General features: G+C 45.6%; 1 protein-coding gene across 1 annotated transcript; it reads left to right on the top strand.

Annotated features, from left to right (window-relative positions):
• The first annotated feature begins 1,174 nt into the window (after positions 1–1,174).
• LOC120919055 (opsin-5-like) lies at positions 1,175–20,373 on the top strand. Its single transcript, XM_040331020.1, has 6 exons — positions 1,175–1,299; positions 3,738–3,825; positions 7,571–7,733; positions 9,594–9,721; positions 12,031–12,365; positions 19,301–20,373. The coding sequence occupies exons 1-6, from the start codon at positions 1,204–1,206 to the stop codon at positions 19,844–19,846; spliced, it is 1,356 nt and encodes a 451-aa protein (XP_040186954.1). The 5' UTR covers positions 1,175–1,203; the 3' UTR covers positions 19,847–20,373.
• Positions 20,374–21,922: the final 1,549 nt, after the last annotated feature.

Raw genomic sequence — 21,922 nt, 5'->3', positions numbered from 1 at the left:
AGTTATAGCATCTACAAACTATGGGATAGATTTATGGCATTTTTATTATTTTTTTTTACTAGTAATGGCGGTGATATGAGATTTTTAGCGGGACTGCGACATTGCGGCAGACAAATCGGACACTATTTTGGGACCATTGACATTTTATACAGCGATCAGAGCTAAAAATAACCACTGATTAATGTATAAATGTCCCTGGCAGATGAGGGGTTAACACTAGGGAGCGATCAAGGGGTTAAATGTGTTCCCTGGGAGGTGTTGCTAAGTGTATAGAGTTTAGGCCGACTGGAGGAGGAGAGAGATCGCTGTTCCTAATCACTAGGAACAGACGATCTGTCTCCCCTCCCATGACAGGACGGGGATCTGTTTACAGATCCCTGTTCTGCCTATCTCTGGAGCGATCGCGGGTGTCCAGCGGACATTGAGTCTGTCGGACCCGCTGGTTGTCTCCCCGCTTGCAAATGGGCGCGCACGCGTGTCACAGATCGCCGTGTACGCGGCTAGCGTACAATGACAGCGATCCGCCCCGTGAACCTCCGCTTGCTTAGCGGGGATCGCTCCGTTGATCCCCGCTGAGCCGTCGGATGACAGGGCGGTCCCCGCACACTGTGCAGGGACCGCCCTGTCTTTCCTCAGCTCTGCCCTATGGGGGGATCGGATGAACACGGACCGTATGTCCGTGTTCACCCGATCCGATCCGCCAGACGGATGGAAAAGTAGTTTTTTCCTCCGTCACACTTTGTCGGATCGGAGCAGGGCGGATGTCAGCGGGTATGTCACCGCTGACATCCGCGGCTCCATAGAGGAGCACAGAGCGCCCGTTCAGGTCCGCCAAAAAACTGGCAGGCGGACCTGAACATGCCGCCAGTGTGAAAGAGCCCTTAGAGAGAAAAGGAGAGTGGAGGATCTTGCCAGAGGAAGGAATAAGGTAACTATTACAGCTTATTCCTCTACCCATAGACCTAACAAAATCCTATATTAATTTCCATATTCTATTTCATTTATTTCTAGCCTACGTCTATTATCATGACATGTAGTCACTATGCCCTGTGAGTAGGCATTGCTGTCTGTGTGTCGCATATTTCACAGAGCCTGCCTTCTGACTTACAGGGGTGTTGAGAGGAGGAGTTTCAGGAGGCGGAGTCAGTCCAGGAAACACTACTTGCAGGCAGCAAGGTACCATGGGAGATGTAGTTCTTAGAAATGGAGGAGCTGCAAAGCATGCTGGGAATCCAGGAAGTTGTAGAAGGAGACAAGCAGCAGAAAGGCAACACTCACAACATGGCAGAAGATTTTCAAGTAAGCATGAATTGGATTGTCAATATTAAATATTGTTTGTATTATTATTACAATGCTGATGTTTTATAAGGAAAGTGAATGTTGTGACCATAGATCTCCTTTAGCCCTAGCAGTGCAATATGCCACTGCAAAGGTAGTTTGTATGTAAGAGTTCAGAGTTCAACTTTAAAGTGGTTGTAAACTAAAAAACAAAAAACACCCTGCAAGACAAATGCATAATGAGCTAGTATGCATCTCATACTAACTCATTATGAAACACTTACCTTAGATCAAAGCTGTTGCAGCGGTCCCCGTACACACCGCTGTGACCGGCGACATGTCTCCTAGAATTATTTACGGGTTCTCGGTCTCCAGCGCTGTGATTGGCCGGAGCTGATATCACTCCATGTACTGGTACTACAGGGTTTACAACCACTTCAAGAGAACCTGTTGCTTTGGCCTTCATTTGTTCACGTTCACTTTAGGGTGAGTACATTTATCATTTTCCAAATGATCCTTTATGGTTTGAAGTAATAAAAATGAACCACTTGACCTCCGGAAGATTTATTACCCTTTATGACCAGGTAATGTTTTGCGATGTGGCACTGCGTTATTTTAACTGACAACTGCGTAGTTGTGTGACGCTGTACCCAAATTAAAATGTATTTCCTTTTTTTCCTCAGAAATAACTCAGAAGTGGCCCATCACGTACTGATTACATGATCTGGAACAGAGGGACCGCCCTGCCGCAGTAAATGTATGGTGGGCGGTCGGGAAGTGGTTAACCACTTCAGCCCTGGAAAGGATTTGCCCCCCTTAATGACCAGGCCATTTTTTGCGATGCGGCACTGCGTCGCTTTAACGGACAATTGCGCGGTTGTGCGACGTTGTACCCAAATAAAATGTATGTCTTTTTAATTTCCCCACAAATAGTACTTTCTTTTGCTGGTATTTGATCACCTCTGCGGTTTTTATTTTTTGCGCTATAGACACGAAAAAAGAGCGACAAAAAAAAAAACGATTGTTTTTACTTTCTGCTATAATACATATCCCAAAAAACAAAAACAAATGTATTCATCAGTTTAGGTCAATATTCTTCTACATATTTAAAAAAAAAAATCACAATAAGCGTATATTGATTGGTTTGCGCAAAAGTTATCGAGACTACAAACTATAGGATAGATTTAGGGACTTTTATTTTTTTTATTAGTAATGGCGGCCATCTGCGATGTTTAGTGGGACTGCGACATTGTGGCGGACAAATCTGATCCTAAATGACACTTTATGGGGACCAGTGACATTATTACATTGATCAGTGCTATAAAAATGTACTGATCAATGTATAAATTACACTGGCAGGGAAGGGGCTAACACTAGGGGGCGATCAAGGAGTCAAATGTGTTTCCCTCAGCGTGTTCTAACTGTAGGGGTTGGGCTGCCTGGCATATCACAGAGATCACTGTTTCTGATCACTGGGATCAGCAGATCTCTGAGAAGTCCCCTGTCAGAATGGGGATCCACCTTGTTTACAAAGGAAGATCTCTGTTCTGCCTCTGTGTACAGCGATCGCGGGCGGCCGGTGGACGCCAAGTCCGTCGGACCCACGGGCGCGCACCCATGCACGGACCGACGTACGTGTACCACTTTTCGTGCAGGAGAGCCGCCGACCTTCCGCAGTATAAGTGCAGCGGCTGGTCGGCAAGTGGTTAAAGTACAACTTTTACATTTTGGATGAAGTGGAGGGGGATTAGAACCCCTGTCAGACTTTTAAGGCTGTCTGTGCCCCCGTTAGGGAGATTCCCCCTCTCCATTTGTCCTGTTTACCATTATCATTAAAAGTGAAAGTAAAAGAAAAATCCCAATTGCGTTGTCCCCAGAAAAGTAATAGAGGGGAAATCTCTCAATGGGGACACTAGTTCCAGTGACCTGGGGAGCCCCAAGGAATTCCCTTAATTTGCAGGAATTTCCTCTCACTTCCTGTTGTGGCTATGGGACAGGAAGTGAAGGGAAATCTCTGCAATGGGACACAGATGGTAAAAAATTAACTGACAGGGGTAATGGCCCTCCCTTACGCTATCCAAAATGGAAAAAAAAGTTTTGCCTATACTGTAGTTCTACATTAACTTAGATTCTCTTAATTTGTTAACCAGTTCATGCTGGGTGCACACATTTATGAGGACCTGTGTAAAGCATTTACAGTAGTTAGAACGTGCTCCCAGTATTGTGGGTAGCGGTTACTGGAAAGCTCCTGATGCATACTAGCGATCGGGAGCTTTTTTGATCATGTGACCGCTGTGACAGCCAATCACAGCAGTCACATGACCCGAATGCCTGCCTCACAGATTTTAGAACCCTTAAAGGGCCGGGAGGCGGTCGGTGGTTAAACAAGTGCAGTCCAGGCGTTGGGCAGCGTCTGCGCTTGACATGTTTCAATAACCATTCTATCTTTTTATCTGCAGATGGGAAATGGCTCAAACACGTCAGAATTTCACTCTTCCATATCGAAGACCAATGACATCATCTTAGGAGTGGTCTACACCCTGTTCGGTAACTGTCCTGCTATTTAGCATGATGTATCTGAGGATGTGAGGGTTGAGGAGTAAGCGGGGACACATAATTTTAGAATGTTTTAGGCAGTAGGCGGTAACAGTGCACCACTGAAGAAAATGGCTCGGGCATGGCAGGTCCGAGGTTTAGGACCATCAAGGCTTGCATGGGGTTCTTATGTTCTCTCTTCTTTTCTTTCCGCCATCCAAACATGTAAAACAAATTTGGTTAGTTGCCTTCTAACTCGTCCCAGACCTAGAATGCATGAATTGTGCTGAGGCGAACATGTGCGTATTGCAGATGTTTAATTTTTTGCCCATATACGAATCTCCGAAATAGACATGGTAAGGAATGTCAATGAATATTGATTGGTTTGCGCAGAGCTTCTTAACACACGGCCAAGGAACTCGACGGGCGAAACACATCGTTTTGTTCGTCGAGTTCCTTGTTAGGCTGTGGAGGAACTCGGCTAGCCAATTTTCTCCATTCCCGTCGAGGAAAAAGAGAACATGCTCTCTTTTTGGCTCGACGAGTTCCTCAACAGTTTCCTTGTCGAAAAATGTACACACGACCGGTTTCCTCGGCAAAAAAAAAACCCCAGCAAGTTTCTTGCTGGTTTTTGCCGAGAAACTCGGTCTGGGGAACGAGGCCTTACTTGATAATCCTGAATGACGGAGTTGGGAGTCGGGGAAAATTGTGTCTTTTTTTTTTTTAGTCTACCTGATAAACATACCGCCTGCTCAGTGTTGACTACAGCGGAGCAACCAATGTAAACAGATTTTCCTGACACCCTCCTCTCCTGTCTGGATTCCCCATCTCTGTGGTGTGTTCAGGTGTCAGTCAGTCTGGCCTGGGCTTGTGGAGGAAGACAGCTGGAAAATCCGTTGCTCTACGACTCCTGACACGTTCTAATCCCTGTGCCCTGATGGGGCTGACTTCTGATGTCCTTTGAGGGAGCCGTCACAAATTAAGCGAAATCAATGTGTTCTGCAGCAGAACCAGCCCAGGCAGATACATACAAACTAGCCAATCTTCCAGACCAGTCTGGTGTCTGTGGCCGATAAGGAGAAGAAAAATTTACATTTCCTTGGTTTTTCAAATCGGGAGATTTTTCATAGATTTTACCATTTATACGACACCCATTAGAATCAACGGGGAAGCCGAACCTAGAACGACTGATATACTTGAAATGAAAAGCTCCCTGCCAAGAAGAAAGTAAATATTTAACTCTGCTGCCGAACGCCATTCCAGTCCAGAGCAACCATCCCTGAAAAAGTCTCTACTAAAGTTAGGGCTCCTTAAACCCCAGGCGTCAGGTTGTCATGACGACAAGAAATTGTATCCTGGTGCCTGGGCTTCCGTCTAAATGCTCCACACACCCCGTGCCATCCCCCCCCCCCCCCCCCCCCCGCTATGTATCCTGGGCTTTGCTTGCCCATCTGCAGAACCAGCATAGGATAGAAGGGAGGGACACACGTCTGCTCTACTCCCCTTCTTGTTGATGGCCCAGAAGTGACGTGTGACGTCACTGCCATGTCCCCGTTGTCAGTTTCTCCGGCCATCAAGGCCAAGAAAGATTGTAATGCCGTGCAATGTACATTACATTACATTCAGTGGAGCACAGGGGAGACAAGCAGGGGTCTTTTAGACACTGGATGTCTCATTAAAGAGAACCTGTCACAAAAAAAAATCACATAGGGCAGGGTTTCTCAACCCGCGGTACGTGTACCCCTCGGGGTACGTGGACCAAGGGCAGGGGGTACGTCGTTTAGAGCCGGCGCCACCATATTTATTTTTTTATCTTTGGGTGGTGTCTTGCTTTTTTTTTTCTTTTTACAGGGAGTTCTGCATTAATAAGTGAAATTCCTCATCAGTGTAATGTTGCCAAAGGCAACTTCACAGTTGCATCAATTCCACAAAAAACATTCCGCGCTTACCTAATGGTCGACCTGCTTTCATGTGATTGGTAGTAGGTAGTTGCTTTGTTCTGCCTCTGCCCACTTCCCTCCCCATTGACAGCTATGACATGCTGAGGAGTGGAAGTGCCCATTCACAGGTCCTTTTCACATAATGTACAGTATATGATTTGCACTGAGTAGGCTTTTGTCATTTTGAGTTTTATTTTCGATTTGATTTCTATTGATATCATTTAAACTTAGAGCATGAGGACAGCGTAATCTGGTGCCTTTGGCCACCTAGTGGAAAAAAGATGAAACAAAAGTTGTGAAGTTTTATTGATCCGTGTCCAAGGTAACTGGTAACTCTGTTCCTCTCATTGTCTGGTGTTATTGTAGAGAAAAGGGGCTTGTGGTGGACTATAATGGCATCATATGTGCAACTGATAAACACTCGATATTATAATTAAAAGGTTTTTATTACAAAAATAGAAACATTCCATAACATTTACAATAAAATATCAGTTGTGACAACCATGAATCAATTTATCGTTGGCACATATTACCAAGGATATATACAAAGTACCAATAATTGCGCAGTGTATGTAAACTCTACGGCCCGGATTCACAAAGGATTTACGACGGCGTATCTCCAGATACGCCGTCGTAAGTCCCAATGTCAGGCGTCGTATCTTTGCGCCTGATTCAAAGAATCAGATACGCCAGAATTTGTCCAAGATACGACTGACGTAAGTCTCTTACGCCGTCGTATATTGTTTGCATATTTACGCTGCGCGCACATGCGCCGTTCGTTAGGCGCGTCATAACGTGGGGTCACGATTCATTTCCATACAACACGCCCCCTACCAGCCTACTTTGAATTAGGCGGGCTTACGCCGGCCAATTTACGCTACCCGGCCGCAACTTACGGAGCAAGTGCTTTGTGAATACTGCACTTGCCTGTCTAAGTTGCGGCGGCGTAGCGTAAATAGGATACGCTACGCCCGCACAAAGATGCGCCCAGGTGCGTGAATCTGGCCCAATATGTCTCATGTTTCGAATATGCGAATGAGCTAGATACGCTGATTCAGAAACGTACTTGCGCCCGTCGGATTTAGCTACGTCGTTTACGTAAGGCGACGGTCCTGTGTAACTTTACCCCTTATAAAGCAGGGGTAAGTCATGTTAAGGTATGGACGTCGGAAACGTTGGAACAGCGTCGTATTTTACGTCGTTTGCGTAAGTCGGACGTGAATGGGGATGGGCGTAGGTTACGTTCACGTCGAATAAGCATTGAGCCGGCGTAACTTAGGGAGAAAATTAGACGTGATACTGAGCATGCGCGCACATGCGCCGTTCGTTAGGCGCGTCATTTACGTGGGGTCACGATTCCTTTCCATACAACACGCCCCTCTACCAGCCTACTTTGAATTAGGCGGGCTTACGCCGGCCAATTTACGCTACCCCGCTGCAACTTACGGAGCAAGTGCTTTGTGAATACTGCACTTGCCTGTCTAAGTTGCGGCGGCGTAGCGTAAATAGGATACGCTACACCCACACAAAGATGCGCCCAGGTGCGTGAATCTGGCCCAATATGTCTCATGTTTCGCGGTTACTTGATGTCCGCTTCCTCAGGAGTCATACATAGGCGCATAATTTGTTGAAAGGTATGTACAAGGAATATGTCACGAAAACTAAAAGTAAACAAATAAACATTAATATCTTTATATACATTGTGGAAAATATATTGTTACACTATTCATTGTCTGGTGTGTAATTGAAGAGTGGGATTGGTCTCTGGGTGCATTGTACAGATGGCAGTGTGATGGTTTGCGCTCTTCCTTTGGCAGGAATCTTTTCTTTGTCGGGAAACTCCATGCTGCTGCTGGTGGCATATCGCAAGCGTTCTATACTGAAGCCCGCCGAATTCTTCATCGTCAACCTGGCGATCAGTGACTTGGGTATGACAGCCACTCTCTTCCCTCTGGCTATACCCTCGCTCTTTGCTCACAGGTAAGTGCCAGTGAAGAAATGGCCAATACCAATGTGGTGGAAGCACATGACCACCATCTGTAGCCAGAAATTCCAAATAAAAGGGTTAGGGCTAGTTTACACTTGCTTCGGACAGGCTTTGTTAAAGCTCTCTGAACGCCAGTCAAAGCTCCTGTCACTAAATAAAATGGTTAGCTTACAGTCCTGTTTACACCTTGTGGCTCTCCGTGCAACACTACCAGGCTCTCCCTCCCTTTGGCTGTGCTGCAGGGGGATCGGTATCTGTGCCCTCACCCCTGTGCTGTCTGGGCTCTCCTGTGTGCCTTACTCCCGAGCAGTGCTATCGGCTTCCCTCCTCTCCTCTTCCGCCAGCTGCTGCGGGCACACAGGGGGATCAGTTTCAGGATAGAGAGCAGGAAGGGGGGGGGGGGGGGGGCGTTGGCGGTAAGTATATCTAATATGTCACTTTTACCAGCCAATTTCTTTCCTGAATAAATACAGTGAGCGATCACTGCAGAGAACGGAACTGAGCAATCTACGTCGTCAGTCCCTTTCTCATTCTCAAAAGTGAGACATTAGGGGTTACCCTATCGGATTGGCTGTACGGGGTCCCATTACTTCTAAGGGCAGCCCTGAGCATGATTCTCTGAGGCAGAGACATGATAGGACATGTCATTAGGCAGCAGATGTAGGGCCGCAGTTGCCCACCTCTGGATATTAGGAGCCCCTACCTATGAACACAGCAGGTGTGCAGACCTAGGAACGTAGTACAGAGATGGTGGGAGCTGATTATAATGGCTACAGGAGGTAGGCAGACTTGTGTGCTCAGTGCAGGGATGGTGGGAACCCCCCATAATGGGCACAGCGGGTGTACAGACCTGAGAACTCAGTACAGGGATGGTGGGAACCCCTCAATGGGTACAGCAGGTCTATAGACCTGAGAACTCAGCACAGGGATAGTAGGGACCACTCATAATGGGCACAGCGGGTGTACAGACCTGAGAACTCAGTACAGGGATGGTGGGAATGCGGATAGAGAAATAGATGGACAGCCGCACTCCACAAAAGTCTTAAAAATGACGTGCTCTTTATTGATAGGAAAAAATGCACAGCATACAAACAGCAACAGTGGGGAAAATAGCTGATGCGTTTCGCATTGACTTTCAATGCTTAATCATAGCTGATGGTGGGAACTCCTCAATGGGTACAGCAGGTCTATAGACCTGAGAACTCAGCACAAGGATAGTAGGGACCACTCATAATGGGCACAATAGGTGTTCCGGCCCCCGGAACTCAGCACAGGGATGGTGAGAACCCCTCATAATGGGCACATCAGGTGTACAGACTCCGGAACTCAGCACAGGGATGGTGGGAACCCCTCATAATGGCTGCAGAAGGTATGCATGTCCAGGAACTCAGCACAGGGATGGTGGGAACCCCTCATAATGGGCACATCAGGTGTACAGACTCCGGAACTCAGCACAGGGATGGTGGGAATCCCTCATAATGGCTGCAGAAGGTATGCATGGCCAGGAACTCAGTGCAGGGATGCTGAGAACCCCTCATAATGGCTGAAGAAGGTATGCATGTCCAGGAACTCAGTGCAGGGATGGTGGGAACCCCTCACAATGAGCACAGCAGGTGTGCAGGGATGGTGGGAATCCCTCATAATGTCTGCATAAGGTATGCATGTCCAGGAACTCAGTGCAGGGATGGTGGGAACACCTCACAATGGGCACAGCAGGTGTGCAGGGATGGTGGGAAACGCTCATACTGGCCACAGGAGGTGTGCAGGACCTCAGAGTACCTGAGAGATAGAAGAGCTCATCAAGTGGGTTAGAATAAAATATCGCAGAATAACGGAAGCCTCTCTCCCTGCAGGTGGCTGTTTGATAAAGTGACCTGTGAATGTTACGCCTTTTGTGGGGTCTTCTTTGGCCTTTGCAGCCTGACGAATCTGACAGTTCTGAGCTCTGTCTGCTGTATGAAAGTCTGCTATCCGGCATACGGTGAGTTTATTTGTATTCTTCTGAATGTCCTATCCACACCACACACCAAAATCAAAAAGGTAAAGATGTGAGCAGAAAAAATAGAAAAAACTATTAGGCTTTAATTATGAATCATTCATGGAGCCAACAGTTGGATCCATTGTTCAGAATTAGGCACAGGTTGATCCTTGGATAGCAAATATGTGTGAATTGTCCTGAAAAATCACTTCCCCTCTGTGAGGCCCTTTAGTGTTTAAAATTAAATCCAGGCCGCAAGCTTAAAGAGAGGTGTTAGTGCCTAAATCAGAAAGCTCAGCTTACCCCAAATTTGGGGTTTGATGGGACTACGGGTTCAGGTCATGTGATTCTGTGTTCCTGTAGCGTCCTTGCATGTTTAAATCGCAAAGGTGTCTACAGTGGGTAGGTTTGGGAATACTCAGCCTGCATAAGCACAGATTTCCAACCATAAGGTGATTTTAAAGTGGAGTTCCACCCAAAAATGGAACTTCCACTTTTTAGAATCCGCCCCCCCCCCCCCCCTCACTGGTGTCACATTTTGCACCTTTAAGGGGGAAGGAGGGAGCAGATATCTGTGTAATCCAGGTATTTTCTCCCACTTCCTGGTATAGATCACCGCAGTGATCGCAGTGACCTACGCCACGTCTGGCGCCTACTCTGCCCCCCCCCCCCGCTGTCTTCTAGGAGACACACAGGTCCTAGAAGATAGCAGGGACCGGTGAGGATGCGCAGGCTTCACTTCCTGATTCCCTTACGGAAGATGGCGGCGGCAGCACCGGAGAGCCGGCGGACAGATCGGCTTCGGCTGCCGACATCGCCGGCGCCCTAGACAGGTACGTTTCCATATATTAAAAGTCAGCAGCTGCAGTATTTGAAGCTGCTGACTTTTAATAAAACATTTTTTAGCGGAACACTGCTTTAAGTCCTTAGATGAACTAATGCTCTACAGGAATGCCTGTACGCAACATGGAATCCCTGGGCATTTCAAGGTGACCATACTTTTCATCACCAGCTGTAGTTGCTATCCCATTATATCTAATATTGATAGATGTTAATGTGTTTTTGTTGGTTTTAAATAATAAATCTTTCTAGTTGTTAGTATTATAGGAGTAAACTTCCATAAATAAGCCTGTAGTAAGGCTTACCTATAGGTACAGTAGATATCTCCTAAACATGCAGGGCCAGATCCACAAAAACGGGCGTATATTTAGGCGGGCGTAGCGCATCTCATATGCGCTACGCCGCCGTAAATCAGAGTGGCTCCTAGGGTATCCACAAAGAACGTGCTGTTATATGCGGGCCGGGGTAACGTAAATCTGCCGGCGTAAGCCCGCGTAATTCAAAGTAGGCTTGGAGAGGGCGTGTTGTATGGTAATCTGGTATGACCCCACGTAATTGACGCTTTTTACGAATGGCGCATGCGCCGTCCGTGGACGTTTTCCAGTGCGAATGCGCGAAATCACGTCGCAAATAGTTAATGCTTTTGACGCGAACGTAACTTACGCAAAGCCCTATTCGCGAACGATTTACGTAAACGACGGAAAATTTGACGCTGTCCCGACGTCCATACCTAACATTGCGTACACCTCATAGAGGCAGGGGTAACGTTACGCCGGAAAAAGCCTTACGTAAACAACGTAAAAAAAAATGCGCCGGGCGGACGTACGTTTGAGAATCGGCGTATCTAGCTAATTTGCATACTTTACGCGGAAATCAACGGAAGCGCCACCTAGCAGCCAGCGTAAATATGCACCTAAGATCCGACGGCGTACTAAGACGTACGTCAGTCGGATCGAGCCCACATTCAGTCGTATCTTGTTTTGTGGATACAAAACAAAGATACGACGGCGCATCGTAGAACTTACGCGGCGTATCAATAGATACGCCGCCGTAAGTTCTTTGTGGATCTGGCCCGCACTGTTTAGGAGATATTTACTTTTGATGCAGCCGGTGAAGTCTCCGGCGTATGCGCTCTAAAGGAATGGCGCGGTAGAGTCCTGTACCGTCAACTTTTCTTGCAAAGTTTGATATTTTTTTCCTTCTGCCTGGACTTTTCATATCCCGGTACTCCTTTTACAGCCACTTCGGTAGGTTTAATGCTTGTATGTGTTAGGTTCAGAGGACCCAGGCTTTTCATATCAGATAAGGTCAGTTCTGGATCATGTAGTGCTATGCTTCCGTTCCTCCATATAGTCGGTGTTTACCAATGTCCCATTCATACCAGGTCTAAGAAAGCATAACTGAGGCTAAATTGTGTTTTTCACTTTCTAAATTGTGTTTCTGTTTGTGGCTGACCTATAATTGTTTTGCAGGAAATAAATTTTCTTTTACCCACTCACGGGTTTTGCTGCTCTGCGTCTGGGTGTATGCCTTTTTATTCGCCGTGGCCCCATTGGCAGAGTGGGGGCGTTACGGCCCGGAGCCCTACGGTACAGCCTGCTGTATAGACTGGAAGGCCTCCAACGGGGAGCATCGAGCCATGTCCTATGTCGTGTCCCTGTTCGTCTTTTGCTACATCCTACCCTGCACACTGATCTTCATCTCCTACACCCTCATCCTGCTCACTGTGAATGGGGCGAGGAGAGCCGTGAAACAGCACCTGTCACCGCAGAACAAAGGGAGCAACGTTCACAGCCTTATCATAAAGGTGAGATTCCCAGGGACACAAACACCTGGGCCGTTATTTACTTTATATACATGTAAAATAATTCTGCAAAGCACTCCAAGTTACGATGATTCCATCCCGGAGGAGTAGAAACAGACGTAGACATAACGGGGTTGATTTACTAAAGGCAAAAAGACTGTGCACTTTGCATAGTGCAATTGCTCCAGAGCTTCGTAAATGAGCAGAACCCCCCGCCCACTTCCATCTTTCAATCATTTGCAAGCAAAAATTACCGTATTTATCGGCGTATACCGCGCACTATTTTGGGTAAAATCGTGGGTGCGCGATATACGCCAATACCCGCTTTCCCGTGCCGAGTTTGAATACTGCGCCGACATATACCGAGCGCAGTACACTCGTGTATAGTCGGGCAGTCTCGGCTACACTCGCGCTCATGTCCTGTACGTCCAGGACGTCAGCGCGAGCATTGCCGACTATACGCGAGTGTACTGCGCTCGGTATATGCCGGCGCAGTATTCAAACTCGGCGCGGGAAAGCGAGGACGCCGCAGAAGGACGCCGGACCCGACGAAGAGGACACCCGAAGCCGCAGACGGACGCCGGACCCGACGAGGCCGCCGATGGACGCCGTGCAAGACACCAAACTGTAAGTACAAAAATCTTTTTTTCACAGGAATTTCTGGGCAAATTTAGGGGTGCGCGCTATACGCGGGAGCGCGCTATACCCCAATAAATACGTTATGTTTTTTTTTTATTTCCTTGCACGTTATTGGGTACTCTTTGCAAAGTGAAGCCTTACCTGATTTACTAAGCTCTGGAGCAACTTCACTTTGCAAAGTGCCCAATCTATTTGACTATAGTAAATCAACCCCTATGGATTTAGTGAAGGCTGCTGCTGGGCATGTAGAATATCACAGATTATCCACGTGATCTCTGGAAGATTTTCCCCCATTCATGTCCAGTCCAGGCGTTACTTTATAGCGGGATTCCACCCGCAATTTTTTTTTAAAGTCAGCAGCTACAAACACTGTAGCTGCTGACTTTTAATAAGGACACTTACCTGTCCTAGGCACCTGTGATGATGGCCCCCCCCATGGCAATCTGGATCATTGCAGGTCCTGCGCCGCCATCCTCAGTAAGGCAAACAGACAGTGAAGCTTTTGGCTTCACTGCCCGTTTCCTACTGCGCATGCGTGAGGCTCTTGCCGCTTTATGAATGGGCGGCTGCTCTCTGGGATACACACAGTTCCCAGATGGCAGCGCGCCCCATTCACCAGAAGGAGGATGCTGAAGAAGACCCACCGCGGATAAGGACGAGGCAGATTAGGAACATCTGCATAGCAACAGGTATTTTGGGTGAGCATAAAAACATTTTTTTCTTTTTACATTTTTTATTTTGAAAAAAATATATATTTTTTACTTTCTGCTAAAAAACACAGCAAATAAAATAAAAAATAAAAAAATCGAATTTCTTCATAATTTTACGACAATGGGGTTGATTTACTAAAGTAAAATGGACTGTGCACTTTTCAAAGACTACCCAATCACATGTAAGAGAGAGAGAGAGACTTGTAAAGCGCAACACATGCGAACTGAATCGCCATGTAAGCATTTGTTTTAAAAAAAAAATGCATTTTTGCAGTGATGGGCACTGATGGGTGGCAATGATGGGCACTGATCAGCACTGGTAGGTTACACTGATAGGCAGCACTGCTAGGTGACACTGATGAGGCACTGATTGGCACCACTGGTGGGCATTGATAGGTGTCACTCGTGGGCATTGATAGGTGGCACTCGTGGACATTGATAGGTGGCACTCGTGGACATTGATAGGTGGCACTCGTGGGCATTGATAGGTGGCACTTGTGGGCATTGATAGGTGGCACTCGTGAGCATTGATAGGTGGCACTCGTGGGCATTCATAGGTGGCACTCGTGGGCATTCATAGGTGGCACTCGTGGGCACAGGCAGATGGCACTGGCAGGCAGTAATTGTGGGCACATCTGCCTCTTTCCTCTTCGGGACCGATGTCCCTTGCACCTAAGCCGGCGATCAGCTTTTTTTTCTCCTCACGCTGTCAGCGCGAGAAGAAAAAATAACGATTACCGAGCTTTTGTTTACATCACGTGATCAGCTGTCATTGGCTGACAGCTGATCATGTGGTAAGGGGCCTGGATTGGCCCCTTACTCGAATCTGTAATCACCCGAGTCTCAGTGATTCGTGATCACGGCACACGCCGCTCAGGAGAAAAAAGGGGGACATCTATTGACAGCCTCCCGGAAATTCAGGTTTGCGATGTTGCCGTCATTCGGCTATAGCACGGATGCCAAGTAGTTAAATAGGAATTTCATGGGAGGAGCAAAGAGTTCAATGTTTACAAGAAACAAGGGACAATGCAAGATTATCTGAGGGATTGTCCAGGGAGCTGTCCAGGTGGCTCAGCATGAAGGGACGTAGCCAGGTACAGCAGAGGTTGCAAGTTCAAACATGGGCCCTGAGAAAAATTTGTTTTAAATGTCCAGAAGTTACCTCCACTTTAATGTGGGGCACAATTCCACCCAGTGACACCAAATATGGGGCAAAATTCCTCCCTGAGACACCAACAATAGGTTCCATTTGGGGGAGGTCCCTGTTCCAATTCCTGAGTCCTAGCCATATTCTTCAATGGGAAACCCTAACCCTTACCGCAGCCCCACCGATGGGGTAAAATGTCTCCCAATGACACCATTGATGGGGCAAAATTTATCCCAATGACACCATTAATGGGGCAAAATGTATCCCAATGACACCATTGATGGGGCAAAATTTATCCCAATGACACCATTAATGGGGCAAAATGTATCCCAATGACACCATTGATGGGGCAAAATATCTCCCAATGACACCATTGATGGGGCAAAATATCTCCCAATGACACCATTGATGGGGCAAAATGTCTCCCAATGACACCATTGATGGGGCAAAATTTATCCCAATGACACCATTAATGGGGCAAAATGTATCCCAATGACACCATTGATGGGGCAAAATATCTCCCAATGACACCATCGATGGGGCAAAATGTCTCCCAATGACACCATTGATGGGGCAAAATATCTCCCAATGACACCATTGATGGGGCAAAATATCACCCAATGACACCATTGATGGGGCAAAATGTCTCCCAATGACACCATTGATGGGGCAAAATTTATCCCAATGACACCATTAATGGGGCAAAATGTATCCCAATGACACCATTGATGGGGCAAAATATCTCCCAATGACACCATCGATGGGGCAAAATGTCTCCCAATGACACCATTGATGGGGCAAAATTTATCCCAATGACACCATTAATGGGGCAAAATGTATCCCAATGACACCATTGATGGGGCAAAATATCTCCCAATGACACCATTGATGGGGCAAAATATCTCCCAATGACACCATTGATGGGGCAAAATATCACCCAATGACACCACTGATGGGGCAAAATATCTCCCAATGACACCACTGATGGGGCAAAATTTCTCCCAATGACACCATTGATGGGGCAAAATATCTCCCAATGACACCATTGATGGGGCAAAATATCTCCCAATGACGCCATTGATGGGGCAAAATTTCTCTTAATGACACTGATGATAGGGCACTGTTTACTCCAACTGATGCTAAGAAATGTTCTACTCCTAATGGCCACATTCTGCCCCCCCTAAAGTTTAAAGGACAGTATACTGGCCCTTTGTTTACAAAGTTTGGAGACCCCTGCTATATCATAATCCTGTAACAGTGTGCAGACTGCTGGTAGTAATTATCTGGCCTCGTCCCGGTGCATTTGCGCAAAAAATTGATTTCCCTTTCTGTAGTTTACTACGCTAATCAAAACGCTGAGTTCATACAAGGTACTCCGCCCACCATATCAGCATTGTATTCTAGAAAAAATAAATTGGCGGCTTTACACGAGCTAAGTGGTTTATCTGTTTCTTCTTTCCTTGCTGACGCATTTGCAGCGGAATAAAAAAAGGGACCCTTTCATGTCTATTTATGAAATCCAAGCCAGGGATTCAATAGCGGGAACTGCTTTGGTGTGATACGGCACTCTTCATTAAATTTCCAGCATTTCAGCAAAAGATAATTAGAAAAAGATAAACTATCTGCGTTTTACGCTTTTCGCAGCCACAACAAAACAATTTAATTGAATTTGTTGCAGTGAGCAGTAACTGTGTATGTAGTGTTTAGACAAATTACATTTTATTTTTATGTTCTTCCTTCTATTTAAAGTTGCACATCCACCTGAAATTAATAATTCAGATCTGTGTGTGTTCCAGGCACACTGTCAGGGATGCCCAGTCGCTCTTGAAGAAGGAGTAACTGGGCATGCTCCTAAATACGTCCCGCCCATTCTGATGTCACTTCCGTTTGCCTGCATTCCACGCTGACCCTGACAGCGTGGCTCTCCATCCTGGATCAGAGTCACAGTGCTTCCCACCGCTGGTCGGCTTAACCCCCCTGGCGGTATCCCCGAGCGTGACTCGGGGTTGATTTTTTCTACCAAAATCGGTAACCCCGAGTCACGCTCGTGCTGGCTTACCTTCTCCTGGATCCAGCGATGTCACCACGCTGTGTGAGCGAGCGGGACCTCGCTCGATTCACACAGCGTCCTCCTGTGCCGCCGATCTCCATTCCCTGCGACGTTACGACGCACGGGAGCGGAGATCGGCTCCAAATTCAAAAAAGTAAACAAACACTATACATACAGTATACTGTAATCTTATAGATTACAGTACTGTATGTAAAAAATACACACCCCCCCTTGTCCCTAGTGGTCTGCCCAGTGTCCTACATGTCATTTTATATAATAAAAACCTTTCTTTCTGCCTGAAAACTGTAGATTGTCCATAGCAACCAAAAGTGTCTTTTTATGTCAAAAATGGTTTTAGATCAGCTAGAAAACAGCGATAATAAATTATAATCACTTGCAGAATTGTGCGATAGCGATTTGCGGGGAAATTCGTCATAAAAAAAAAAAAATAATGACAGCAACAATTCTGCAACTGAGCAAATTTCAGTGATTTTGAGTTGATTACATTATTGAATAAATTTTATTTTAATTATATTATTATTTGTTATAATTATTTATAATTATTTATTATATTATAATTTAAAATTTTGTTTTTAAAAAAATGTCATACCCGGGATGCCTATTAGATTCTTGTTTGGTCAGATTTAAGTGAGTTATTCCTAAAAATTACAGGCCTACAGTATAAAACAGCAAATTTCCTTGCAAATAATGGTACCGCTTTCAGCATGTTTTTTCAGAAAGAATCATACCGCCAGGGAGGTTAACTTTCCATCTGCAACTGTCTATACATCGTATTGCGAAATGCTCGTTAACCGCGTTACTCGCAATCCGAGGTTCCACTGTATACAGTATATACCGCTGTTGATGCAGCATTGTGATTATTGGATTGTATATATGCCATTTTTTTTTTTTGCATTCCATCTTTATTAGTGTTTTACAAAATGTTTACAAAAATAATCAAATACAAAACATGGTACAAATAAGAAAAAAAACAAGTATACTTCTAGTATGGTTATTAGGCTGAAACGCGTCAACTGTTTTCATCTGCGTTTGTTCACTGTGGCTTGTCAATAAAAACAAAGATTTTTTAACCACTTCAATACTGGCCCATAGACATATGACGTCCACAGATGGGATCTCCCATCCTGGGTGGACGTCGTATGACGTCCTGGGCTTTGCGGGGGATATCTGAATGATGCCTGCAGCTAGAGGCATCATTCAGATATCATTCTTCAGCGTTCCGCCGCTTGATCATTCTTATAGGCGGCGGGAGGGGACATCCCCCCTCCCGCCACCATCCGGTGCTTCTCCGGGCTCTCTCGTGCCATCGGGGGCCCGGAGAAAGAATTGTCCGGTGCTGGCAGGAAGCATAGAGATGACTGGTGACCAGATGGTAAACAAAGCCGCGTATGCGGCTAGTAAGCAACAGTAATCATGAGATCGGTGACATTTTTTTCACCGATTTCATGCTTTCCAGCCCGGAGGAGAGATGTGGGGTCTTTTTGACCCCGCATCTCTCCATAAAGGGGACCTGTCACACACATTTCCTATTACAAGGGATGTTTACATTCCTTGTAATAGGAATAAAAGTAATAAAAAAAGATTTTTTTTTTAAAAAGTGTAACTAAATAAATAAATAAAATAATACTAAAAGAATTAAAACGCCCCTGCCCCCGGTAGCTCGCGCGCAAAAGCGAACGCACACGCAAGTCCCGCCGACATATGTAAACGCCGTTTAAACCACATATGTGAGGTATCCCCGCGTGCGTTAGAGTGCCAGCAACAATTCTAGCACTAGATCCCCTCTGTAAATCTAAACTGGTAACCTGTAAAAAAAAATTGAAGCGTTGCCTATGGAGATTCTTAAGTACCGAAGTTTGGCGCCATTCCATGAGTGTACGCAATTTTAAAGCGTGACATGTTAGGTATCTATTTACTCGGTGTAACATAATCTTTCATATTTTATAAAAAAAATTGGGCTAACTTTACTGTTTTGTTATTTTTTTAATTCATAAAACTATTTTTTTCCCCAAAAAAAGGCGTTTGAAAAATTATTGCGCAAATACCGTGCAAGATAAATCGTTGCAATGACCGTCATTTTATTCCCTAGGGTGTCTGCTAAAAAAAACATATATAATGTTTGGGGGTTCTGCGTAATTTTCTAGCAAAAGAATGATGATTTGTACATGTAGGAGAGAAGTGCCAGAATAGGCCCGGTATTGAGGTGTGTATAAAAGCCCGGTATTGAAGTGGTTAAAGAGCAACAACTGGAGTGCGGATAATTTTTCCTATTTTACTTCTAGTATATGCCACAGTTTTCAATAAAAATTGGTAAAATTAGAAAACAAAAACGTTGTAATAAGTATAAGTAATCTCTTTTTGTATTTTTCAGCTCAGTGTGGCAGTCTGTATCGGCTTTCTCCTCGCATGGACTCCTTATGCTATTGTGGCAATGTGGGTGACCTTTGGTGATGCCAGGCAGGTCCCGGCGATAGCATTTGCCCTTGCTGCTGCGTTCGCCAAGTCTTCTACCCTCTACAACCCCATAGTGTATCTGCTACTGAAGCCAAACTTTTTGAATGTCATAACCAATGACCTGTCCGTATTTCAGGCTGTGTGCGCCATGGTCTGTGGCATCTGCCGAACCCCCGTGAAGCAAGCGCCATGTATACAGGATGTCAGGAGCCCATTCATGGAGAGCCGCTGCTGCCATGAAACGATTGAGTGCTTTGGTAGTTACCCACAATGCTGCAGTTTGGGTCAGATGGACACGAGCCACCAGGCCAGCCTCACTGAGGGCAAGACTCAACCAGCTAATGCCGTATTAGCTTCCTCAGTCCATCTCGTGGTACATTCCTCCAGAACTAAATCCACCCAGGAATCTGTGGAGATCACAACGGAGTCTCTGCCACCAGATTGTATGAAAGGCTTTTTGTGATTTGCCGACGCTGGTCACATGACACCTTTCTGATGTTTCTGGCCTTCCAGGATCAGGCCTGTTTGTTTTGGTGTTGACTCAGTAAAAACTTTTCAAACATTATTGAAGTTATGAGGAAAAATTCTCCTCCCATGGTCCAGTCACCCGATGACAGAGCGAGGCCACCAGGGAACGTTTACAGGGGAAGTGTATTGTGTTTTGGATTGGTTATTCTTGGTGTCTGCTGTCGGGTTCAGGGAGTTTTTCAGGCAACAGGCCTGCTTGGTTTTGGGGAAGAGGTTATTTGACATGGCTTTAAGTGAGTACTGCAGAATGATAATAGGAGGTACCAGAACCAGGAGAAGAGTGCACTGGATATTATATAGCAACCCATGGAGCTCTCACTGCTAAACAAAGCTGCAGTTCCACAGTAACCCAACCTAATGGATGCATTTCAGAGTTCCATCCCTTCACTGGAGAACTATAGGCAAAACTTTTTTTCCATTTTTGGATAGAGTAAGGGAGAGTTATAACCCCTGTCAGATTTTTTTTTTATTGCCATCTGTGTCCCATTGGGCAGATTTCCCTTCACTTCCTGTCCCATAGCCAAACAGGAAGTGAGAGGAAATCCCTCCAAATTAGCCCCCCCCCCCCCGCCCCAGTCACCAGAATTAGTGTCCCCTTTTGGATTTAAGTGTTTTTTTTAAAGTAGAACTATAAGCAAAACTTTTTTTTTTTCATTTTGGACAGAGTAAGGGAGGTTTCCCTTCACTTCTTGTCCCATAGCCAAACAGGAAGTGAGAGGAAATCCCTGTAAATTGGGCCCCCCCCCCCCCAGGCCACCCGAATTAGTGTCCCCTTTGGGATATCCCCCCCCCCCAAGTGTTTTTTTTTATGTAGAACTATAAGTAAAACTTTTTTTTCCCATTTTGGATAGAGTAAGGGAGGTTTATAACCTCTGTCAGATTTCTTTTTCACCATATGTGTCCTATTGCATTGGTTTCCCTTCACTTCCTGTCCCATAGCCAAACAGGAAGTGAGAGGAAATCCCTTCAAATTAAAGGAGTTTCTTGGGGACCCCCAGGTCACCAGAACTAGGGTCCCCATTGGAAGATTCCCCCTCTTTAACTTTTCTGGGGACAACCCATAATATGGGATTTCTTTTACTTTTATTTTCAATGATAATGGTAAACAGGACAAATAGATTGGATGAATCTCCCTAACGAGGGGCACAGACAGCAATAGAAATCTAATAGGTGATTTAATCCCTCTCACCAGAATGACTGTCCACATTGTAATAATTCCCCCTATTCGTGTTCAGTTGTAACGAAACGCGTACATTGGAGCCATCACTTGTGACGTCACCACACATCCCAGAATCAGGAAGTTGTTGGTTTAATTCCTGAGACCACATTTTTCACTGATGAGCGCTTGTCATATCTTAGCCTTTGTGAATAATTAGTAATTTTTTTTTTTTTAACCTCCCTAATGGGGGGGGGGAGGACAGGCAGCAATACAAATCTAATAGGTGTTTTAATCCCTCTCCACTCTGTCCAAAACTGAAAACAAAAGTTTGCCTTTAGTTATATTTTAAAGTACTACAAAACCAAAAAAGTAGGAAATGCTAGAACCCCCCCTTTGCATCCGCCTTCAAATCAAAACAGGAAGTCAGAGCTCTCTTGGAAGACAGTTGTCACCAAAACGACTGTACATATCGTAATATTTCCCCCTATGTCTGTTCAAGTGACAATTTAACTCAGCTTGGACAAAGACGCCATCAAAAACCTGACAGGGGTTCTAATGCCGCATACACACCATCACTTTATGTGATGAAAAAAAACGACATTTTCTGTGAAGTAAAAAACGACGTTTTTGAAACTTCAATTTTCAAAGACGAAGTTGCCTACACACCATCGTTTTTTCACAATGCTCTAGCAAAGCGAGGTTACGTTCACCACTTTTTTCCATTGAAGCTCGCTTCATAACTAGCTTCTGGGAATGCGCGGGTGTAAAAACGTCGTTTTTTGCTACACACGGTCAATTTCTGTGAAGTAAAAAACGACATTTTGAAAAATGACACATAAAATTGAAGCATGC

This window comes from Rana temporaria, chromosome 12, assembly GCF_905171775.1.
Source record: "Rana temporaria chromosome 12, aRanTem1.1, whole genome shotgun sequence".
Lineage (NCBI taxonomy): Eukaryota > Metazoa > Chordata > Amphibia > Anura > Ranidae > Rana > Rana temporaria.
Note: the sequence above shows the minus strand (reverse complement) of the source record. Positions and strands in the feature narration are given on the sequence as shown.

Coding starts and splice junctions, on each gene's coding strand:
- LOC120919055 (XM_040331020.1), top strand. CDS start 1,204: ATGGAGGAGCTGCAAAGCATGCTGGGAATCCAGGAAGTTGTAGAAGGA. Junction 1,300..3,737: donor ACATGGCAGAAGATTTTCAA/GTAAGCATGAAT, acceptor TTTTATCTGCAG/ATGGGAAATGGCTCAAACAC. Junction 12,366..19,300: donor TTCACAGCCTTATCATAAAG/GTGAGATTCCCA, acceptor TGTATTTTTCAG/CTCAGTGTGGCAGTCTGTAT.